Genomic DNA, 23,025 nt, shown 5'->3' with positions numbered 1-23,025 from the left:
CACATCAAAAGCAATCCTTTTAGAAATCCATTTTCTTACACAAATATTTCTCGGCCTCACTTATCTTTTGTGACCACCGTTGGCAAACTCTAGCTACTTCATCAGGTTCCCTATTCAGTGCCAATATCCTCCAGGTGTCATAAATGTTATCCAGTAAGGTCGTAACAGGTCTACTTTCAATCTACGCTTTCTCCCGCTTCTTCCCCATCACCCTTTCCACAACCACCCCACACATTCCTCTTTTGCCTGCCTCTGACATTTCTTTCTCTTCTTGTTTTATCCAGCAGTTCTCCTAACATATTGCTGCTACGATTTCTCACATCTTCGCTTCATTTCACGTCGGTTACTTCGAGATGAATCCACAAGCCACACCATCGCTACGTCTCCGGAGGGACGGGCGCTTCCGCGTGTGCTGAGCGCTGTGGCTTCCCTGTCAAATCCCACGTTCATTGGTAATGCTCGGGGAACTACGTGGCAACTCCAGGCGAGCCTTGCTCAAATGCCTGCCGACTCTCGCCCCACAATCCTAGACAAGAGGTTAACGCACCCTTTCCCTGACTTAATAAAAACACTCTTTCCCTACAAGGGCTCCTCCACCTGGAATAAAACAAGACACCTCCCCCGTACTTATATCTGACGAGGGTCCGGACCTCTGGGCTCTTCCAGGTCAAACAAGTATATCTCTATCTCTCTCATGAATAATCTCTTACAGACGCTGCTCGGTGCATTCCTAATGAAGTGCTGGAGAACAGCGAAAGAAAGAGCATAAAAAATTAAACACAGAAAATTTCGTCGGCCCTTCCCCTACCGGGAACAGGGGGGCACGCGAAGCTTGCCGTACCCTAAAAATTGGGTGTTGCGTTTCCTGGCCCCGACGTTCGCTGCCCTACGTTGACGCTGGGCTTCGGTAAGACAGCCTTTGAACATAAGATCCGCTGCCTGCTGCTGTGACCGAGTCTGGGCTTGGGCTGCCTTGAACGCAGGGTCCGCACAGCGAGTGTGAGCCTGCTCCTGGCGATGCTGACGCCGTTTCTCGTCGAAAGCGGTGCTGTCTGCCACCGACCGAACAACGCGGGGCCTTCCCATCCGTTGGGCGAGCATGCACTGAAAAGGAGACCCGACGCAACGCGCGTGAGGTCCTTTCGTTCCTTGCCCTCACGTGTTTCGCCAGTGGTATAGTCTTAGCCTTTCCCGCTGTTCTCCTTCACTTGCGCGAGACGGGTTCTTCCGGTCACACCTACAACGGCACCGACACTTGTGAGGCTTGTGAGGCACCGACTCCCGTGATTGCCTCCTTCGCTTGAATAAATTAGCAAGTAAGGTGTCACACTCATATAGGCGAACATGATCAGATCTCACTCGATGACAGCCCGCACTCGCTGTCACAACACTGGCGTGATGAAGACTATACGGCAGCGTAGAGCAAGCGCTTCGTGCTGCCTCTTGCTTCAGTATGTCTGCGAAGGTTTAGATCGAGCGACCACCAGCAGTAGAGGCGGTGGAAGACGGTGCACGTGAAGCAACCATCCCTTCCGCCAGTTATCTATCTATCTATCTATCTATCTATCTATCTATCTATCTATCTATCTATCTATCTATCTATCTATCTATCTATCTATCTATCTATCTATCTATCTATCTATCTATCTATCTATCTATCTATCTATCTATCTATCTATCTATCTATCTATCTATCCATCCATCCATCCATCCATCCATCCATCCATCCATCCATCCATCCATCCATCCATCCATCCATCCATCCATCCATCCATCTATCTATCTATCTATCTATCTATCTATCTATCTATCTATCTATCTATCTATCTATCTATCTATCTATCTATCCATCTATCTATCTATCTATCTATCTATCTATCTATCTATCTATCTATGTTTGTGTCTTTAGGGAGCAGCGCGAAAGCGCTCTAGCGAGCTGCGCCGTTAATGCACTGGGCATGCACTACATTTACATGAACCACTCACCAACTTGGATTACTGAGAGTGCCACTGAGAGTGCGCCAAGCGAGGGAACCATTGTCAGCGTTCCCAGGCACCGGCGCGCCACGCTTCTCTTCTTGGAGGCCAAGCGCGCAGGCTACACGGCAGTGCCATTAGATGGCGCAGCGTGTCCAGGAAGAAGCCCCTAATTTCGGAGGCTACGCGCAGGCTTCGCGGTTGGTTATTTTTAGGGAAGCGAGAAAAAAGGAGTCCCGCTGCAGTACGCGCGTCAACGTAACTCGTTTCGGCGGTGACAATACGTTGTGTCGCTGTATGGATTTATTGCTAACGCAATACAGTCGACGCTCGTCGTGAGATGGGTAGTGCCACAATTTTTTTTTGTGTGTCTCCAACTTGGGAATTTGCACGAAACTTTCCTCCTCACTGCCCACATGTGATGAGGAACTGCAGACGATGCGCGTCTCGACCCCTCGTTTGGTAACCCCAGTGATGACGCAATAAAATGGATCGTTTACCCCAGCCGTTCTGTCGCTTCCCTTCGGGCTCACGGGTTCCGGTTCGGCGGCTGGTCATGAGGAAAACTCGCGCTCTTTTTTTAATTCCCTCAACCTCTTTTCAATCAAGATTCCTCCTCATCGGCTCCGTGCCATTCTGACTTCTTCGTGTGTCTTATTCTTCAATGAGATCTATCTTTTTGGTGTATGGTATGACTTTGAGCTAAAAATGTAGTACTGTGGCTTTGTGCATTTCTGGTGACAGCTCATATCACATTTTTTGTTATAGATTGCCTATAATATAAGGTAGTGTAGAGAGGCACTCTAGTGTAATTAATTAGAGCGTAGAGCACTGCAACGAGAGGTTACACAGCGCAGGCAACACAGGCACACGGCTTCGACCAACTCGTCGTCGTCGTCTTTCTTGAAGCAGTGCATACTGCTCGTTCTTCTTCAGTACAATTATCTCCCCGGAGAAAAGGAGCCGTCCCGGCGACCTACGGGCAGGAGAGCACAGGGGGGTCGAAATAAGGCTTTAGCCGCTGAACGTGCACGATTTCGCGCCCTCGGTGGCGCTTATCCGAAGGTGGCTCAAGGGGTTCTATCATGTAGTTCACAGGAGACGTTTGACTGACCACACGGTAGGGACCCTGGTACTTGGAAACGAGTTTCGCTGAAAGTCCAGGGCTGGTGGCGGGAACCCAAAGCCAGACTAGTGAGTCAGGAGCATAGGGTGCAGGAGAGGCGGAAGTATCCCAACGGTGCTTCTGTCGTTGTTGGTCTTCCGTAGTAAATGTGCGGGCGAGCTGTCGGCACTCTTCCGCGTGTGCAGCAGCTTCGGACAGGGCAGTAGACTCCGTTGTGTCAGGGCGATACGGGAGGATGGTATCCATTGTGCAGGAAGGCTCGCGTCCGTAAAGAAGAAAGAACGGGGAAAATCCCGTAGTGGTCTGTGTGGCGGTGTTGTAAGCATAGGTCACGAAGGGTAGAACGCGGTCCCAATTGGTCTGGTCAGATGCGACGTACATGGATAACATGTCGCCAAGAGTGCGGTTAAAGCGCTCAGTCATCCCATTAGTCTGCGGGTGGTATGCAGTAGTGGTGCGGTGAATTACGTGGCATTCCTTGAGTAGGGCTTCTATAACCTCAGAGAGAAACACACGGCCTCTGTCGCTGAGCAATTCTCTGGGGGCTCCATGGCGAAGTATGATGTTACGCAGAAGGAACCATGCAACATCACGCGCAGATGCGCTGGGCAGAGGCGAAGTTTCCGCGTAACGCGTTAGATGGTCTATTGCCACAATCACCCAGCGGTTGCCGTCTGAAGTACTCGGCAGGGGCCCGTAAAGATCAACTCCGACGCGGTCAAAGGCGCGTCCTGGGCAAGGCAAGGGTTGCAATGGGGCAGCTGAGGAACAAGGGGTATTCTTGCGGCGTTGGCAAGCGAGGCAGGAGCGCACATATCGGCGGACGAATCGGTACATTCCGCGCCAGTAATAACGGAGTCGCAGGCGCCCGTACGTTTTTAGTACTCCTGCATGCGCGCATTGCGGGTCATCGTGAAACGCTGCACATATGTCCGAACGTAGATGCCGAGGGACCACGAGTAACCATTTGCGGCCGTCCGAGAGGTAGTTACGGCGGTAAAGGAGTCCGTCACGAACAGCGAAGTGGTGTGCTTGGACGACGCAGTGTACGGTCAGAAGAATGCGCTGATGGGTTGGACAGAAAAGCCAGCATAGAGACAATCCATCGATCCTTCTGCTGCTCCGAAAGTATGTCCGTGGCGGTGAGGGAGGACTCGCATATCGGTACCTTCGAATAATTGGGCTGGCCTGGCATAGGGGAGCGGGACAGGGCATCCGCGTCCGTATGTTTACGGCCAGAGCGGTACAGCACTCGAATGTCGTACTCTTGGAGGCGGAGCGCCCATCGAGCGAGTCGACCTGAAGGGTCTTTTAAGGACGACAGCCAGCAGAGGGCATGATGGTCAGTTATTACGTCGAATGGGCGGCCGTAGAGGTAAGGGCGGAATTTAGTTATGACCCAAATGATAGCCAAGCATTCTTTTTCTGTAACGGAATAGTTGGCTTCCGCTTTCGTCAGAGCGCGGCTGGCGTAAGCAACGACGTATTCATCGAAGCCAGTCTTTCGTTGCGCAAGAACAGCGCCAATGCCGACACCACTAGCATCCGTGTGAATTTCTGTCGGTGCGCTGGGGTCGAAATGACGGAGAATCGGGGGTGAGGTTAGAAGACGACGCAGCGTCGTGAATGCGGCATCGCAAAGTGGCGACCAGGCCGAGAGGTCGTGGTTACCCGCGAGAAGCTGCGTCAAAGGCGCTATTATGGTGGCGAAGTTGCGGATGAAACGGCGAAAGTATGAGCACAATCCGATGAAGCTGCGTAGTTCTTTGGTGGTCTTTGGTCGTGCGAATTCGGCGACTGCTTGGAGTTTGGTAGGATCTGGAAGCACACCATCTTTCGAAACAACGTGGCCAAGGATGACTAGCTGTCGGGCGGCGAAGCGGCACTTCTTGATGTTGAGCTGGAGTCCAGCATCGGCGAGGCAAGTGAGAACGCGTTCGAGTCGGAGCAGGTGAGAAGAAAAGTCCGGGGAAAAGATGACAATGTCATCGAGGTAACAAAGGCATGTCTGCCATTTGAGGCCGCGGAGGATGTTATCCATCATTCTTTCAAATGTGGCAGGCGCATTGCACAGGCCAAAGGGCATCACGGTAAATTCATATAAGCCGTCAGGCGTAACGAATGCCGTTTTCGGGCGATCTGACTCAGCCACCAGGACTTGCCAGTAACCAGATCGTAAGTCTAAGGACGAAAAGAATTCAGCGCCTTGGAGGCAGTCTAGTGCGTCGTCGATACGGGGGAGAGGAGAGACATCTTTCCGGGTTATTTTGTTCAGGCGTCGATAGTCCACACAAAAACGAATTGTCCCATCTTTCTTTTTCACCAGCACTACTGGAGAGGCCCAAGGACTGTGGGAAGGCTGTATCACGCCGCGTTGAAGCATGTCGCCTACGTGCTCGTCGATGACACGGCGCTCCGTCGCGGACACACGGTATGGACGCTGTCGTAGTGGGACATGGCTACCGGTGTCGATGTGATGAACGACTGTAGCTGTACGCCCTAAACATTGTTGTTGGTGGTCAAAAGAAGTGCGAAATCGGGTAAGGAGGTCGACGATCTGCGCGCGCTGACTCGGAGTGAGCTGCGGATCAATACACCGAGCAAACGTTCTGTCACACGCTGGCTCAGACGTAGAGACAGGAAGAGCCATGGCGTCAACCTGAAGAGGAGTCGAGTCATCAGGCACATCGTAGAGAAAGTTCGGCTCGAATTCGTCAGCAGACCCGAGGCACTCGCCATGTCGTAGGCTTGATGGACACGAAAACGGATTCGTAACGTAAAGTGCGCTGGAGCTCTGGCGAATGGGAAGGATGGCGAAGGGAAGCAAGAAGGGATGACGGCGTGCAGCAAGTTTCGATGGCGTGAAGAGAACTGTAGAATCGTAGAAAGCAGCACAGGAAACGGGCACAAGGGCGGAAGAGAAAGCAGGGATATCGGTGTCGGCGGCGACGAACACTCTAGCAGAAGAAAGAGGCAAATCTTCAGAAAGACTTCCGCAAAATGGAGTAAGCGCAAGTTCTGCACGGGCACAATCAATAACTGCGCGATTAGAAGAGAGGAAGTCCCATCCTAGAATGATGGCATGAGAGCAGCGGGGAAGAACAACAAACTCAATGTGATATAAACTGTCTTGTATGGCGACACGGACGGTGCAAGTTCCTACAGGCTCAATTGGCTCAGCGCTTGCTGTACGTAGCGAAATAGCGGAAAACGGCGTCGCGACCTTTCGGAGCGTACGGCGAAGCTGGTCGGCAATCACTGACACCGCGGCACCGGTGTCGACAAGCGCGTGAACAGCGATACCTTCCGCATAAACTTCAATAACGTTCGCAGGGGATAAGCGAGGGCTTGAGCAGTTCGATGAGATCGCAGTTCTTGCCTCCGGAACTGCGCCTTTTAGTTTTCCTCCACAGCGGGGGGGCGGCGGACAAGGGGGGACAGTGAACGTCGACGGGGAGAGGGAGACCGACGAGTGGTGAAACTTCGAGGAGCAGGAGACGAGGAAGCGAAGTGCGGAACAGGTGGAACATAGCGGGGCTGAGAGTCAGGTGTATTCCCTTGGGGTCTCGCAGTATCGGGAGGGTACCAACCCCGCCGGCGGCAAAATCGTGCCACGTGGCCAGCAAAGCCACACGCGTAGCAGATCGGCCGATTGTCCTGGGTACGCCACGGATTGTGAACAGGGGGCCCAGGCTGGGGTGCACAATGTTGAGCCGGACGTAGGGGCTGCGGAGGCGCGCAGAAGTCGCTTCTGGGCACGTAGTTTGCAGCTGCAGAAGGCGACGCGTAGAAGCCGCTTGCGGGCGTGTAGTGTGAAACTGCAGGCGGAGGTCTTGGACTGGCAACGACGGCAGCGTACGTGAGTGGAACCGGCGCTGAAGGGGGCTGATGAGCGAGAGGTAGTGCGTCGCTCACTTGGTCGTGTATGACCCGACGTAGTTCCGGAGACAAGGAGGACTCAGACGACCGGGTAGCAGGCAAAAGGGACAGTTGACGCGCCACTTCCTCTCGAACAAATTGTTTGACTTGGTCGAGGAACGCGGAGTGGGCGGGAGCAGCATTGAAACTGTCGGTGAGGGCCCAAATCGTGTCGTCCGGCACGGCAGCTCGGCGCGTAGTGAGGCGTTGTTTGCGGAGCTCGTCGTAGCTCTGGCACAGGGTGATCACCTCGTCAACCGTTCGAGGATTTTTCGCCAAGAGCATCTGGAAGGCATCATCGTCGATGCCTATCATGACATTCTTTATCTTGTCACTTTCTGGCATAGTGGGGTTGATGCGCCGACAAAGGTCAACGACATCTTCAATGTAGCTGGTGAAGTTTTCACCCTTTTGCTGAGCGCGACCACGCAAGCGTTGTTCCGCACGAAGCTTTCGCACAGCAGGGCGACCGAAGACCTCTTTGAAATAATTAGTAAAAGCAGTCCAGGTGGTAAGGTCGGATTCATGATTCCGGAACCAGAGATGAGCGACTCCAGAAAGATAGAAGTTGACGTTAGTCAGCTTATCCTTGTCGTCCCATTTGTTGTGCGCACTTACGCGGGCGTATGAGGAGAGCCAATCCTCGACGTCATGATCGTCGGCGCCACTGAAGACAGGAGGATCGCGGTGGCGTAGGGCACCGGAGCAGACAACAGGCGAAGCCTGGGGAGGATCGGGCTGTTCGGCGTCCTCAGGCATGGCAGAGACGGGAGGGAGCGTCCGGCTGCGGAGTTCCAGGTCGGTAAAGGGCCCAGCACTTCCACCAAATGTAGAGAGGCACTCTAGTGTAATTAATTAGAGCGTAGAGCACTGCAACGAGAGGTTACACAGCGCAGGCAACACAGGCACACGGCTTCGACCAACTCGTCGTCGTCGTCTTTCTTGAAGCAGTGCATACTGCTCGTTCTTCTTCAGTACAATATATATATATATATATATATACATACACCAAAAGTATCGAACCTTCTTTCTTCTTTCCCACGTAAACCAATGAAGGGCGGGAGGCTTCCTTCGGTAGAGATATGGAGGGGACATTCATGCGCATGCGTGAGCTTTTTTCCGCCGGCATAAAGCGTCAGGGGCTGGCAGTCAGCCTATAAGTGTGGACTTGTAGTGAGCGCTTGGCGGATTCCAGTAGGTTGGAAATGACGGAACGACCCGAGCAGCGATATTGCATCAACTTTTGCCAGAAGCTTGGCGATATCCAAGTGGAAACCATTCTCCAGATTCAACAGGCTTTCGGGGACGATGTCATGAGAACGTCACGAGTAAAGGAATGGTACAACCGCTTTAAAGATGGCCTCACATCAGTGGACAGCGAACCGCGTTCAGGCAGACCTCCAACAAGCCGAAATGAGATTGTCGTTGAGCAAGTGCGGACGAGATAGGGGTAAGCATTAGATCCAGTACATTCAATTTTGACCGAGGATTTAAATGGGCATGAGGAGAGTGTCCGTGAAATTCGTACCGAAACTGCTAGCAATGGAGAAGAAGCAACTCCGTCTGGAAATCGCACATGACCTGTTGGACAATGCAAACAGCAATCCCACACCAAGTTTCCGAACCCCGTGATTACAGGCGATGAGTGGTGGGCTTATGGGCACGACCCAGAAACGAAGGTGCAGTTGTCACTGTGGAAACATCCGACATCCCCGTGGCCAATAAAAGCACGGCAGGTCCGTAGCAATGTCAGGGTCATGTTGACCTTTTTCTTCGACTCCCGATGGGTAGTGCATCATGAGTACGCACCACAACGCCATGCAATCAGAAAGGAATCCTACCAGGAAGTCCTTCGTCGCCTTCGTGATGCTATGCGGCGCAGACGACCGTATCTATATATGGGCAGCAAGAACTTGGCAGCTCCATCGTCACCGCAATACGCATTTCTGCTCACGCTTTCGCCATACCCTCCTCCTCCGCTGTCCTCGCGTCTTTCATCCCCCCGTTGCGCTCCGCGTTCGCTCTTTCATCCTTCGCTCTGCTCGTTCGCTCGGTTACGCCGACGCCGACGTTCGCCGCAGGAACGGGCGCCTAAGAGCTGCGTTCTAAAAATGTTCACTCACAATTGAGAAAAAGCAGCGAGGAAACTAACCAGTAAGTATAACACTAATGCGGTGGACAGTGGCAGAGAAAAGGCTGTTAAATGCCAAGTCAGAAATGCTGAAACAGTGTATACTGAATAGGGGCAACGGAGAAGAGGCCATCTAAATAACAATGTTGAACAGGAAAGAAAAAAAAAAGCGAGGAATCGGGAGGAAAATTCTTTATGATAATTCAACAGGCGGTAGTCCTACTGGTGGAAGCCAGGTCATGGTGTCTGAGAACGCGTATATAGGTATGGGAGAAAATTTTCAGATGAAGACGACTCGTGCGTATATATAGCGTGTGGAAACGGTAAAGAAACCCTTACGTGCATTCTGTTAGGTTATCACAGCATCGATCCAGCGAGAAAAGTGGAAGCAGTAGGCTTGACAGAGGCGTTATATAGAATTCAAGCAGGGGAAACGTATACACGGAAACTGGCGGTGCAGACCAGCAAGAGACGGCTCGTACAATTGTGGCGGCGCTAATACAGAGACATTACGCAATAAAGCGAACTTTTAACTGAGCTGTTTAAGCTCTTGGTTGCGCCGCGTAGTGCGTACGCGTGCGCACAAAAAGTGCTCTTGGCGATGACGCCACCGCGCGTTGCCTAGCAACCACTTCGCTGAGCGGCATGTGCTTCGCCTCCTCTCCGTGCCGTCCACAGGTTGCCTTGACCTGGGACGTTGAGAGGGAAGCAAAAATTGCGCGCGGTGCGCGCTATGCTCGGGATAGAGAAAGAGAGAGAAAGAAATTGTAATGCTGATCGCAACAAGTATAAAAACTAATACAACCCCGAACAGCCCAAATACGCAATCATCATCATCATCATCATCATCATCATCATCAGCAGCAGCAGCAGCAGCAGCAGCAGCAGCAGCAGCAGCAGCAGCAGCAGCAGCAGCAGCAGCCTATATTTATGTCCACTGCAGGACGAAGGCCTCTCCCTGCGATCTCCAATGACCTCTGTCTTGCGCTAGCTGATTCCAACTTGCGCCTGCAAATTTTCCTTACTACTCAATCACATACTTTCAAATCCATGGCGTCACATAGTACAGGCGTTGGGGGTTTATCTTTCACCTTCACTTTCTCTTCTAGTAATAGACCTCTTACCGCAAAATTAACGACAATTGAGTTTTGAAAGAACGATTGAGCGGTTCAAACTGATTTAGTGTTCTTCCTTACTATAGTATCTATTAAAAGCGGGAGCCTGATTTCCCTACTGTAATATTTGAAAAAAGAAAGCTTGTACTACGGAACCTGAATACTTTGAGCAGTTGTACGTACTACGCCATCAGAAGGCGGACACCGAATGACACGCCTGTCAACTACAGCCGGATTCTCTTCTTTCTTTCAACACAGAACTATTGTTAGTGGGAATAGAGAAAGAGAGAGAGAATGTGAAAACGTCATTGTCTTCGTTCTTTCTGCAGCGGAGGAGACCACGCGTAAGTGCACCACGACCTCGTTTGCGGTGTGAACATTTTTCTTATGGGGTTGCACTCGCACACACGCGCACTAGTACGAAAACACGTGCACGCTCACGCAGATGTGTGTGTGTGTGTGTGTGTGTGTGTGTGACAAGCACAATTTCGCGGTCATTTTCAATTAATTTGCCCAACAGTTTCGGTCGCTCGACCCACCTTTTCCAGGGTTTTTTTAAAGGACTGTATTGTCACGTAGTAGTGACGGTAGAGAAAACAGTCACAAAACTGTGTATGACGAAACTGGTTGTTTATTGGGCGAACCTGTGCCCACAAAAGCAAGCTACACTCAAAGCACAACGATAGCGGCGAACACAGTCGGCGATCGTCGAAAATCTGATCAGCGGCGAAACGCGTCGGCTTTTATACCTGAGTCATCGAAGGTTCCAGATTAATCCCTGATGCCCGCGTGTCTTCCAGAAAGTTCTAGACAATTCGCGTCGCTCATACAATCAGATTACATGGGCGTCGGTGACCACAGACGACGGATAGAAGCATTGATAACGTCCGAGAAGCTTCCAATGCAGGCGCGTCCTGCGCCGAGCGATAACGTTTAACATTTGTCAGCCAATGTTGAAAGCGGCTACCGGTGAAAGATAAACATGTGTACGTGTCAATACCCTCCCCTGAAAAAGCATCGTCCCGATGCTACAAACAAACACGAAAGCGAAAACAAAACCTTGTGTAATAAACAAAATAACAAAAAACAATAACAAAGTAACAAAGTACCTAAGTTTGTCAGCGGGCGTAGAAAGGCTTAAGACGCACCACGTGGATGACTTCAGGTCGTGCCCGGCGCCGCTGTGATTGCGAAATGCCGTCTGGCACGACCTCATAGTCCAGTGCGCCAATACGTCGGGTGATCTTATATGGTCCGAAATAGCGACGTAAATTTCACGGTACAGCAGTAAGTGATGATCGCCCTCGATTACGCCCTCCATGTCTGCAGGCACTTCCGTACCGACGGAAATCATTACGCTGGAGTGAGGCGGAACGGTGACTTGTTCTTCAAGCACATTCAAGGCATGGTAACTGATGCATGTATCCGGCGGTATCGCTTTGTGTGTTGAAAGCGTTATCGACTTGGACCTTAAGTCGATGACTGCACCATGTTGGTGTAGAAAGTCCATGCCTAGGATGACGTCCCTGGAGCAGTGCTGCAGGATTACGAAGCTCGCCGGGTAAGTGCGGTTGTTTACCGTGACTCGCGCTGTGCAGATTCCAGCCGGCGTTATTAGGTGACCTCCCGCTGTCCGTATATCGGGTCCTTGCCAGGCCGTCTGCACCTTCTTTAACTTGGCGGCGAACGCGCCACTGAAAACTGAATAGTCGGCGCCAGTGTCGACGAGAGCGGTGACGTTATGACCATCGATGAGCACGTCTAGATCGGTAGACCGGCGTCTGGCGTTGCGGTTAATTCGTGGCGTCGGATCACGGCTGCGTCGGCTTGCTCTGCTGCTGCTACGTCGCGTCGGAAGGTCTTCGTTCGGCGGCGATGTGCTGTCAAGGCTGTTGCTAGGCGGCGTGCTGATATCTCGTCGTGATGATTCGCGAATCGTCGTCGTCGTCGGCGGCGGAGGATCTTCGGCATTGCGTCGTACAGCAACCGCACCTCCATCGGTTGCTGCTTTTAGTTTCCCGGGTATGGGCTGGGAGATCGGCCCCGGGTTGGGCCGGCATACAGGCGGCGATGCGGCGAGATGTAGCGGCCTGGTGACGGCGATCGTGAGGGCCGTCGTGGTTGCCACTGGGCTCCGGCAAGGTAGTCGGCGATGTCACGTGGTCGCTCGCCAAGCTGTGGACGTGGCGCGTTGACGGCGAACCCTCGTAGGCCCATCTCGCGGTATGGGCATCGGCGGTAGACATGGCCAGCTTCCCCGCAGTGATAGCAGAGCGGGCGGTGGTCGGGGGCGCGCCAAATGTCCGTCTTCCGCTGGGAGCTGCGCTGGGCGACGGGCGGGCGTGCTGGTGGCGGCGGCGGTGGACGACGGAACTGCGGCGTTACGGGGCCCTGGCGCGAGCGCGGAGGGGGGCCTTGACGACGGGCGACGGCGGCGTAGGTCATCGCTTGCGGCTGTGGTTGAGGCGATACCGGAACTTCTGGCACTTCTAGTGATCGCTGAACCTCTTCTTTAACTATGTCAGCGATTGAAGTCACCTGAGGATGCGATCTTGGGAATAATTTCTGTAGTTCTTCCCGTACAACCGCTCTGATCGTCTCGTGCAGGTCGTCGGCGCCTAGAGCTTGAGCTTCGGCGTAGTTTGTCAGTGCACGGCGGTTGTATTGCCTGGCTCGCATTTCAAGGGTCTTCTCGATGGTTGTGGCCTCCGAAACAAATTCTGCCACAGTCTTGGGCGGGTTGCGCATCAATCCAGTGAATAGATGCTCTTTGACGCCCCGCATCAAGAACCGAACTTTCTTTTCCTCTGACATATCGGGGTCGGCGTGGCGGAAGAGGCGAGTCATCTCCTCCGTGAAGATTGCGATGTTCTCGTTCGGCAATTGCACTCTGGTTTCTAATAAAACTTCGGCCCTTTCTTTTCGCACGACATTCGTGAAAGTCCTCATGAAGTTCTCACGAAATAGGTCCCACGTCACCAGGGTGGTCTCTCTGTTCTCAAACCAGGTCCGAGCAGCATCATCTAATGAAAAATACACATGGCGCAGCTTGTCGTCGTCGCTCCATTTGTTGAACGTCGCGGTCCTCTCGTATGTCTCCAGCCAGGTTTCAGGGTCTTCAGCCGATGATCCACGAAAAGTCGGTGGCTCCCGAGGTTGCTGCAGCAGGATGGGGGACGCTGGTGCTGCCATTTTGGTCGTTGACTTGGCCTTGATTGCAGTGGTCTTTTCGGGAAGAAGTCCGAACTCCGGCACAAGTCCTTGCTGCCTACGGCTAGCTCGCTGGTCCTTGGCGACGTTGGTCTCGTTCTCCGGTTTCGGGCTTGGGTCGCGGCTTTGCGGGGGCGTTCGGTGCATGAACGAACTAGCACCTCCACCAGATGTCACGTAGTAGTGACGGTAGAGAAAACAGTCACAAAACTGTGTATGACGAAACTGGTTGTTTATTGGGCGAACCTGTGCCCACAAAAGCAAGCTACACTCAAAGCACAACGATAGCGGCGAACACAGTCGGCGATCGTCGAAAATCTGATCAGCGGCGAAACGCGTCGGCTTTTATACCTGAGTCATCGAAGGTTCCAGATTAATCCCTGATGCCCGCGTGTCTTCCAGAAAGTTCTAGACAATTCGCGTCGCTCATACAATCAGATTACATGGGCGTCGGTGACCACAGACGACGGATAGAAGCATTGATAACGTCCGAGAAGCTTCCAATGCAGGCGCGTCCTGCACCGAGCGATAACGTTTAACATTTGTCAGCCAATGTTGAAAGCGGCTACCGGTGAAAGATAAACATGTGTACGTGTCAGTATAGTCCTTGGAAAAGGTCGGTCTACCGACCGAAACTGTTGGGCAAATAAATAGAAGGTAACCGCGAAGTTGTGCTTCTCGTCTTTCTAAATACGCTTGGCGCATTGAAAATGCCAGTCACACTCACTGTATATATTTATTTTATTTATTTATAAATACTACGATATTAAACAAGATCTTATCAGCGTGGTACGCGAGTATAAGCACACAAAACAGAATAAATAAAAAAAAAAAGGGGGGGGGGGGACTGCACTCAAAAGCTTCTTCACACAAGCGCAAAACAAGCGCTTCACACGGGCGAAAAAAAAAAAAAAGTCGCGCAACGTTACTTCTGCGATTTTCAAACCATACAGTCAAACAGTGCTATCACAAACGATCTCAGCAAGCGCAAAATGCATTTTATTAAAGATATGTCTCGAAAAGTGATAATGAGTCCTGTGTTACAGTTTTATCGGCCAGATTATTCCAATCTACTATCTACTATGGTTCTAGAAAAAAAAATAGGAAAACTTGAAGCAGTTGACACGTGTTGTAAATGGAGTTACAGTTGGTGAGTGTCTGTGTCTGGTAGCGTAACCTGTTGTATAGGTGAGAATGTGAGACGTGTCGATGTTGTAGTGACCATTTATTAGTTGGAAAAAAGAAGTTTAAACGACATACACGATTTCAATCACGTATAAAAGGCAAGCTGCTCCGAGATAAATGGTTAGTAATAGAAGTACGCCCATATGTATTGTAGATGCATCGAATTGCTTTTTTTTTGTACACTTTCTAGCTTTCCAATATCGCTTTTAGTGAACGGGTCCCATATAACTACAGCATATTTAAAAACGGGGCGGACGAGTGTTTTGTATGCCAATATATATATATATATATATATATATATATAGCTACATAGCATGTGCATATTTTTTATGTTTGGCTAACGTTGAATGAAACACCCTGTATACCGTGTGTTCAAAATTAAGCTTTACAAATTAAAAATAAAGTCGCCTGTGGCAGGCAGCATAATTATTATCCTTGAGCTGGTTTATTCGAATAGGGGGATATTAGTAGCACGAGAAATCGAAACACATATTCAGCTAATTAACAAAAATTCACTAATTACCTTCTTAGTTAATTACTTTACGACACGTATTGCAATTTACGAATTGTAGCTGGTGAGTTTGCAAGACGCATCCACTTGAAATGAATTTCCAGGATGGCACCAGTTTCGAGATATTATTTCCGAAAATGTGGGACGAAATACATGGGCGTTCCAGTTGCTTTTGTGCTTCAATGTATAAAACAGCATTTTGGTAAAAAAGTAAGTGGAACAACAGTGCATTTTTACGGCGAGTTTGATGGCGCATATCTCCAAACTGGTGTCATTCTGGAAATTCATTCCAAGTGGATACGCCTGACAAGCTCACCGGCTACAATTCGTAAATTGCAATATGTGTTGTAAAGTAATTAACTAAGAAGTTAATTGGTCAATTTTTGCTAATTAGTTGAGCATGCGTTTCGATTTCTCGCGCTACTAATGTCCGCCTCTTCGAATAACCCAGCTCGACGATGAGAATTATGCTACCTGCCACAGGCGATTTCTAAATATTCCGTAAAACTTATGAACACCCTGTATATAAAGTATGCACAAACATTCAAACACGCACGCACAGAATACTCACATGCGCACCAACACAAAAACGCACATACATGCCCACTGACATTTTTCATTTTATTCGTATTTGGTACTTGGTTATTGTTTTTCGTATCTTTTGTCTTTATTACAGCTGCTGTTCACTGTGCGAGTGCCCGTCCTACACGGACTAAATTGTGTTTTTGCAATTTGTCAAAACTAAATAAATGAGTGTTCCGTTTTATATTGGCGCCAAGTGTACGATGTGTACATGTGCGCGTATAACCAACAGTGGGAGAACGAGTGAAGCCTCAGAGACTAGAGTGAACGTTCTCGACTAGGACACTTTACATAATTTCAAAATATCGCCAACCAATCGCTGGACGCGTCGGGAGTGGCTGCGCAGGATACAAAAAATTATTAGGTAAATGGTCACAAAAACAAAATGTATACACACAATAAAGAGAACAATAACTGAGTGCGTAAAATATCATTACAAAAATTGCAAGCTACAAATAATCCCAAAAGCAACAGAAGTGATGTTGAAATTGCAGAAGCAAAACCATATTTGTCGTGACAATAGTGACAGGAAGTGAGTTTCAGTAATCAGTTGCCTTTGGAAAGAAACTGAATTTACAGGGACATCAAAACGTGAAATGATTTCACCTGTATTGGGAATTCATCATCGTCATCACCAGCCTATTTTTATTTACGCGGCAGGAGAAAGACCTCTTCCTGCAATCTCCAATTACCCCTGTCTTGCGCTAGCTGATTCCAACTTCCGCGTGCAAATTTCATAACTTCATCACTCCACCTAGTTTTCTGCCGTCCTCGACTGCGCTTCCCTTCTCTTGGTATCTATTCTGTAACCCTAATGGTCCACCGGTTATCCATCCTACGCATTACATGGCCTGCCCAGCTCCATTTCTTCCGCTTAATGTCAACTAGAATTTCGGCTATCCCCGTTTGCCCTCTGATCCACACCGCTCTCTTCCTGTGCCTTAACATTACGCCTAACATTTTTCGTTCCATCGCTCTTTGTGCGGTCCTTAACTTGTTCTCGAGCTTCTTTGTTAACCTCCAAGTTTCTGCCCCATGTGTTAGCACCGGTAGAATGAAATGATTGTACACTTTTCTTTTCAACGACAGTGGTAAGCTCCCAGTTAGGATTTGTCAATGCGTGCCATATGCACTCCAACCTAATTTTATTCTTTTGTAAATGTCTTTCTCGTGATCAGGGTCCCCTGTGAGTAATTGACCTAGATAATTAAACGTACTCCTTTACAGACTCTAGAGGCTGACTGGCGATCCTGAATTCTTGTTCCCTTGCCAGGCTATTGAACATTATCTTTGTCTTCTGCACATTCATCTTCAACCAAATTCTTACACTTTCTCGATTAAGGTCCTCAATCATTTGCTGTAATTCGTCCCCATTGTTGCTGAATAGGACAATGCCATCTGCAAACCGAAGGTTGCTGAGATATTCGCCGTTGATCCTCACTCCTAAGCCTTCCCAGTGTATACAAGAGCTTGAATACTTCTTCTAAGCATGCAGTGAATAGCATTGGAGAGAGTGTGTCTCCTCTTTCTGCTTTTCTTCTGGAGAGCCAATGTAGCTGTGGAATGTTTGTAGATATTTGGCACTTACCCTTCCGCAATACGCAAGAACGGCTCTTTTACGGCGAGAAGAGGTTTTGGCGAGCCAGAAAAAGCGCAACAAGGAGAATGGATAGCGACGGCCCCTTGAAATTCCGCACCAAGTAAGCCGTTACGTCATAGAATATGACGACGTCTGCTACGGCCTAGTTAACTGGTTATCGATAAATATAAATTACATTGTGTTCTAAAGGGGCCAGATATTGAAAATGGGAAGTTTCGGGAACATTTCACTGAGCCAACGCGGCCCACAATCTGGACACGTTAGGAAGGATGGGTTAAGTTGTGCTACTGAGGGACTGAGGGTGTTCTTCTGCTTGTTCTTCTAAGATGTAGCGGTGGAAAGAAAAAAAAATAAGGAAAAGAGCAGCCACGCGTAAGGAGGCGTCCTTATAGTCTGACGAAATTGGTCTTCCCAGAAAAAATGGAAGTAACCTTTAACCATATCATACGTTCATGACTAATACGTCATTTTGAAGCTACATTATACTCACCTTACCCTTTCGTACCCGCTTGTAGTGCTGCCCCTTGGGAGTCAGGGTGAGTTATATAAGCGCTGGCCAAGGAAAGTAGCTGTTGCCATGAGGCATACAAGTCCTCTTCTCGAAATCTTGGCTGCATGTTGACCCCATAAAGAAGAAAAGAACAACAACCCCAGCATTTGTCCATTTTCATTAATCTCTTATGAACATATGATGCTCCCGTATCTGCTTGGTCCCACACATCGTGCAGGACATGTCCCATATGACCATATGTGAACCTGTGGGGGTTTCTTATAAAAGTCGTACGTTTCCTATATCATATGGGGCGGCACGTCCCACGTGATCCCCATATGACGATATGGTGGTTCCGTACAAAAAGCCTTATATTCTTGTGTATCATATGAAGGCATGTCCTATATGATCCCCTCGTGAACATATGGGGGACTTGTATGATCCCATATGTCATATAAGTTAGGTCACATACGATCCACATGTGAACCCGTATGAAGCCATACGAACCCCATGAACCTACCTGGTGTATGTTCCCATATCTCATATGGGGCTGGCGCCATTTGATCCCTATATGTTCTCATATGTAATACGGGGCGGGACCGCATGGGGATACCATATAAAAACCTGCCTGTTTCCATATACCATATGGGGGCCTGTCCAGTATGAGATGTGGAAACATGCGGGTATATTATATGAGATTATTGGATATGTTCTTTCTTTTTCGATATAGGGGTGGTTTTCCCTCGTTCATCCCCCGGCTGATCACTCCATCTCTTGCGGAAGACTGCACAGGAAGGTCTTCCTGTGGGACCCTAGCTCTCTGGGTGGTTTGTACACGTACGCATAGGCGCGAATGTATCATCACTGGCGCGCATCTACGCGCAGAGACGACGACGCCGTCCACGACGACCAAGACGACCCCGGTGCCCACCAAGCGGCCGGAGGCGTTCATCTTCTGCACCGTCAGTGCTTTCTCGGAGTCAGGAACGCACGAAGTCTTCCAGAGCCACTTTTGCGACTACTTCGTCTACACGCACGTCCTCCCCTACCAGAACGACATACTGGCCTACGACAGTAACCAGAGCTGGGAGCGATTCAAGAAGGCGAGTGCTTTCTCAAAAGGGCAGTAAATGAAAAATTTGGAGGACGCTTAAGCTTTGCCTCGAAGAGTGGAACGCGATAGCATGGGCTGCTTATCAGGTTTCTCGGTAACTGAATTGTTTTCTCGTATATTCAAATTACAATCCGACGCAATCGCGTCTGTAGGTTGTGGTTAAGTCGTACTTTACGAATTTTCTGATGGATTTTACTTTGAGAAATTCAATTTTGTTCAGGTCGGGGTGGTTCGGTATGATTATTTCCGGTAACGACGCCGGCGCGCCCACGCCGACACCGACGCCGGATTTTCTGCGACACGGCGCCCTTAACGATATCACGTTAAATTATTGGCTCGAGCTAGATTTATAGAGTAGGCTTCTGTAATATCGAATACTCATCATGTCGCAGCAAAAACAGAACTCTTTTGTGGGCGAGGAAAATTAACGAAAATAATAAGTCGGAGTGACGCCACCTATATTGTAGTCTGCTACCTCTCATGTGATGTCAGCACTGGCTGCCAGACCGTGCCGGACACCCCACCATACTGATAATTTATTTCATCGCCCCTTGCGATGCTCTTAGCAAAGTGGTAATGTTTCACGCCTTCTGTGTCTCACTGGGTAATGACGCGCGATGCCGATGTTTTGTATGTATATCTCGCACTGTTAGTCGCGCCTTGCAATCATGCTATATGACACCGCGAGGTTGCGATGCCATATGTTTATTTATTTAATGAAAAAAAATTAAAAAAAAGACGAATTATGGGGTTTTACGTGCCAGAACCAATTTCGACCACCTGGGGTTCGTCAGCGTGCTCCTAAATCTAAGTACACGGGTGTTTTCTGCATTTCGCCCCCATCGACATGCGGCAGCCGTGGCCGGGATTCGATCCCGCGACCTCGTGCTCAGCAGCCCAACACCTTAACCACTGAGCAACCACGGCGGATATTCATTTAGTGATTTATTCGTTTATTTTTTACGTGAACCAAAAGAAGGGAGACCAAGGGTCGCGATTTTCGTTAATCCCAATCATAAGATATACGTGTATGTATATGTCGGTCAAACGACCGATTCTGTTGAGCAAATAAACCGAAGATAACCGCGAAGTAGTGCTTCTCATCTTTCGAACTACGCTTTGCGCATTCGGTGGATATATATATATATATATATATCGAGGGATAGCGCTTCACCGAGCACAGTCTCTAAGCTCGAGCTTCTGCGGCACCCGATGCTTTTGGAAATCCTGCTACCTAAGTCCGGGCGTTCTTCTTCATTACAATATATATATATATATATATATATATATATATATATATATGTATATATATGGTTGTTTATGCGCATTTTTGCCTATACATATACATTACTACACATAGGATAACAATATGCCCACCTGGGCACCTAATATTTGTCTACCTATCTAGTTCGTCTTTCTGTCCGTCTACTCGTGAGCGTATGTCGGCAACTGTAAGTCTACTTGTTTGCCCTTCCGTGTATTCACTCGCGCGCTTGTTTCATTCCCAGAGCGCAACCGCCTACAGGGATAAGCTCGACTACACCGGCTTCCCGAACGTGACCAACACGAGCACGGTCAAGTTGCACCACTACGGGTACAGCTTCGCGGCCGACGACCTCACCTGGCTAAAGTCGCAGCTGAGCAGCGTCTCCGCAAAGGTCAAGCAGCTGCACCAGGAGAACGGCTTACTCACGGCCGGCCTGGCCTACTACCAGCGCGCCAACGTCGCTAAGGATACCAATCTCGGCATCATCAAGAACATCATCACTGTAAGTGGAACGGTGGACTCTGCATGGCTTGTCGTGTATAGGAATTGATTGATTGAGTACGTTTATTCAAACTTAGTTCACTATGGCCTCAATGTGGGAGGGGGTGGAGAGGGCGACAAATTGTGCGAATAATAAATAGAGAAGCCGGCACCGAGGGCGGGAGTGGGTTTCAACTTTATCGAAAGTGTACCATATTTTATACCCTTCCTGCCGTTTTTTTTTTTTGCAAGTAATTTATTCGTAACCATTATAGTACCCCAAAAAGAAAACCTAAAGGGGCGGGGGCGTCATGTTATAATTACATTAAATTAAATTTCGCGGTTTTCGAGCCAGAACCACGATCTGATTATGAGGCACGCCGTATAGCGGCGACTCCGATTTGTTTTGGCCACCTCGGATTCATTATAACGTACACCTGAATTGAATACACGAGTGTTGTTTTTTTTGTTTTACATTTCGGTCCCATCTAAATGCGGCCGCAGCGGCCGGGGTCCAACCTGCGACGTCGAGGTCGCCAGAGTACTAATATACCGCGACAAGTTGCCATGCTATTAGAGCGCAGCCCATAGGAGCCCGTTCCTGCATTGAGCGTCGGCGTCCCTCGTAACCGAGCGAACGAGCACAGTGAAGGGTGAAGGAGAGAACGCGGAGCGCAGCGGGGGATGAAAGACGGTAATAGCGAAGAGAGCGTGAGGAGGGAAGTGGAGGAGGAGGAGGAGGGTGCAGCTTAACCATGAAGCGGAGGAGGAGACTTGCGAAATGGTGAGGAGGAAAGTGGAGCGCCACACGAGACGTGCTTGACGGCGGCGACCAGGAGGCATGCGGCGAGTGCGTCCACCGATACCATATATGGAAACAAAGCGCTGGCGTAGGCCTCGGACCCACTGCGCGTGCGCTACTTCGCCTGCGCCGCCGCCGCCGCCGCTAGAGAGCGCGCTTCGCGCGAGCCACGCGTTCCCGTGTTCACGTTTTCTTTCTGAACAGTGAGCGACGCAGCCGGCGCGAAAGGCTTCGTCTGCCGCTGCTGCTGAACGAACTGCCCGAGCAGAGGCTCAGCGTCGCCGTCGAGAGGATCTTGTCGTTCATAATCAAATTATTTGCCGCAATATACCGCGAATCCGAACACCTAGACAGCTGCGTTCAAATTTCGCGCATTAGGGAGTATCGTAATCGTCCGGGAATTTTCTATGAAAAGTACTGCAGGAGCAGAATTAAAGAAAATAATGCTGCAATACGCCGCGAGTACTAACATTGCACGGCTGAAATTTATTGAAAGGTATTATAAAATATAGTACACATTTTATAAACTTCGTTCCGCTTTTGCGAATAATTTATTCGTAATAAAAAAAATTGGAGGACGCTTAAGCTTTGGCTGTGCCCGCAGAGGATTTTCTTTCCCCGCAGAGTATTGACGGAATGCTAGACAAGGCGCAAGACAAAAACACGACCATCCTGAAGACCACCTTCCTGGCAGTTAAATTGAACGGCCTGACTGCGAGCGCGCCGAACGACGTCGCCGCATTGCAAGAGCTCAAGGGCGTCGCGTGAGTATGCAGCCCCTTAATAGATTAGAATAACATAACTTTATACCTTATAGTGGTGCGGAGTCGCCCCCACATTTCTTTTTTCATTCCTTTTTTTCCCGGGGGACAAACTAAAGGTTTAGAAATAGGCGACTGAGGCGGCATAGGCGTACGTCGTCCCACTGTGAGAAGTAGGAGGAGGCAAAGTAGGCCATTTACTCCCCCCCGAACACACACTTTCGAAAGCGGGCACTGTCGGTTGCACACTGAAGTAATCAAAAAAAAAAAAAAAAAAAAACATCTGAAGCCAAGCTTTCTTTCAGAATAGCGCCCACGTAAGTCTGGTTCTTTTTCTTTGTTATACATGCTTAGGCAACAAGTTTCACCTTTTCACGCTTCCATGAACCCGTGTTGTTTGGGCCGTCTAACCTAACCTTCTATGAAAACAAAATCAGCCTTGATTTTTATAAATTAGCTATCTGCAATCAGTGTTGCCATTATAGCGGTTTTGCCGCTAGGTTGACTACTTTTCTAGTCTGTTCAGCGACAATGTTTTCGATTTAGCGACCACCGACATTTTTTGCGACGAATGAACAATTGACGACGTTTTAGCGACTTCGGAGTTTGGAAAGTTGCTTCAAACATGACCTCCTAGAAGGCTGTTCGTTATTCAAAAGCTATAAGCGGACGAAACTCGCTGTATGTAGCATAGGCTCCATGACCATGATGAAGACACGGTTGCCTTCACATTAGTAGCCTTCACATTTTAATTGT

The 23,025-nt window shown here is 49.4% G+C and overlaps 1 protein-coding gene across 1 annotated transcript in view; it reads left to right on the top strand.

Annotated features, from left to right (window-relative positions):
* Positions 1–22,276, top strand: part of LOC125945694 (uncharacterized) — a 44,220-nt gene extending 21,944 nt beyond the window's left edge. The window contains exons 4-6 of the mRNA XM_049667936.1: positions 18,576–18,948; positions 20,468–20,728; positions 22,133–22,276. Of these exons, the coding sequence (XP_049523893.1) occupies positions 18,576–18,948; positions 20,468–20,728; positions 22,133–22,276 (778 nt within the window). The remainder of the gene's footprint in view (positions 1–18,575; positions 18,949–20,467; positions 20,729–22,132) is intronic.
* The last annotated feature ends 749 nt before the right edge of the window (positions 22,277–23,025 follow it).

The sequence above is a fragment of the Dermacentor silvarum genome, chromosome 5, assembly GCF_013339745.2.
Source record: "Dermacentor silvarum isolate Dsil-2018 chromosome 5, BIME_Dsil_1.4, whole genome shotgun sequence".
Lineage (NCBI taxonomy): Eukaryota > Metazoa > Arthropoda > Arachnida > Ixodida > Ixodidae > Dermacentor > Dermacentor silvarum.
Note: the sequence above shows the minus strand (reverse complement) of the source record. Positions and strands in the feature narration are given on the sequence as shown.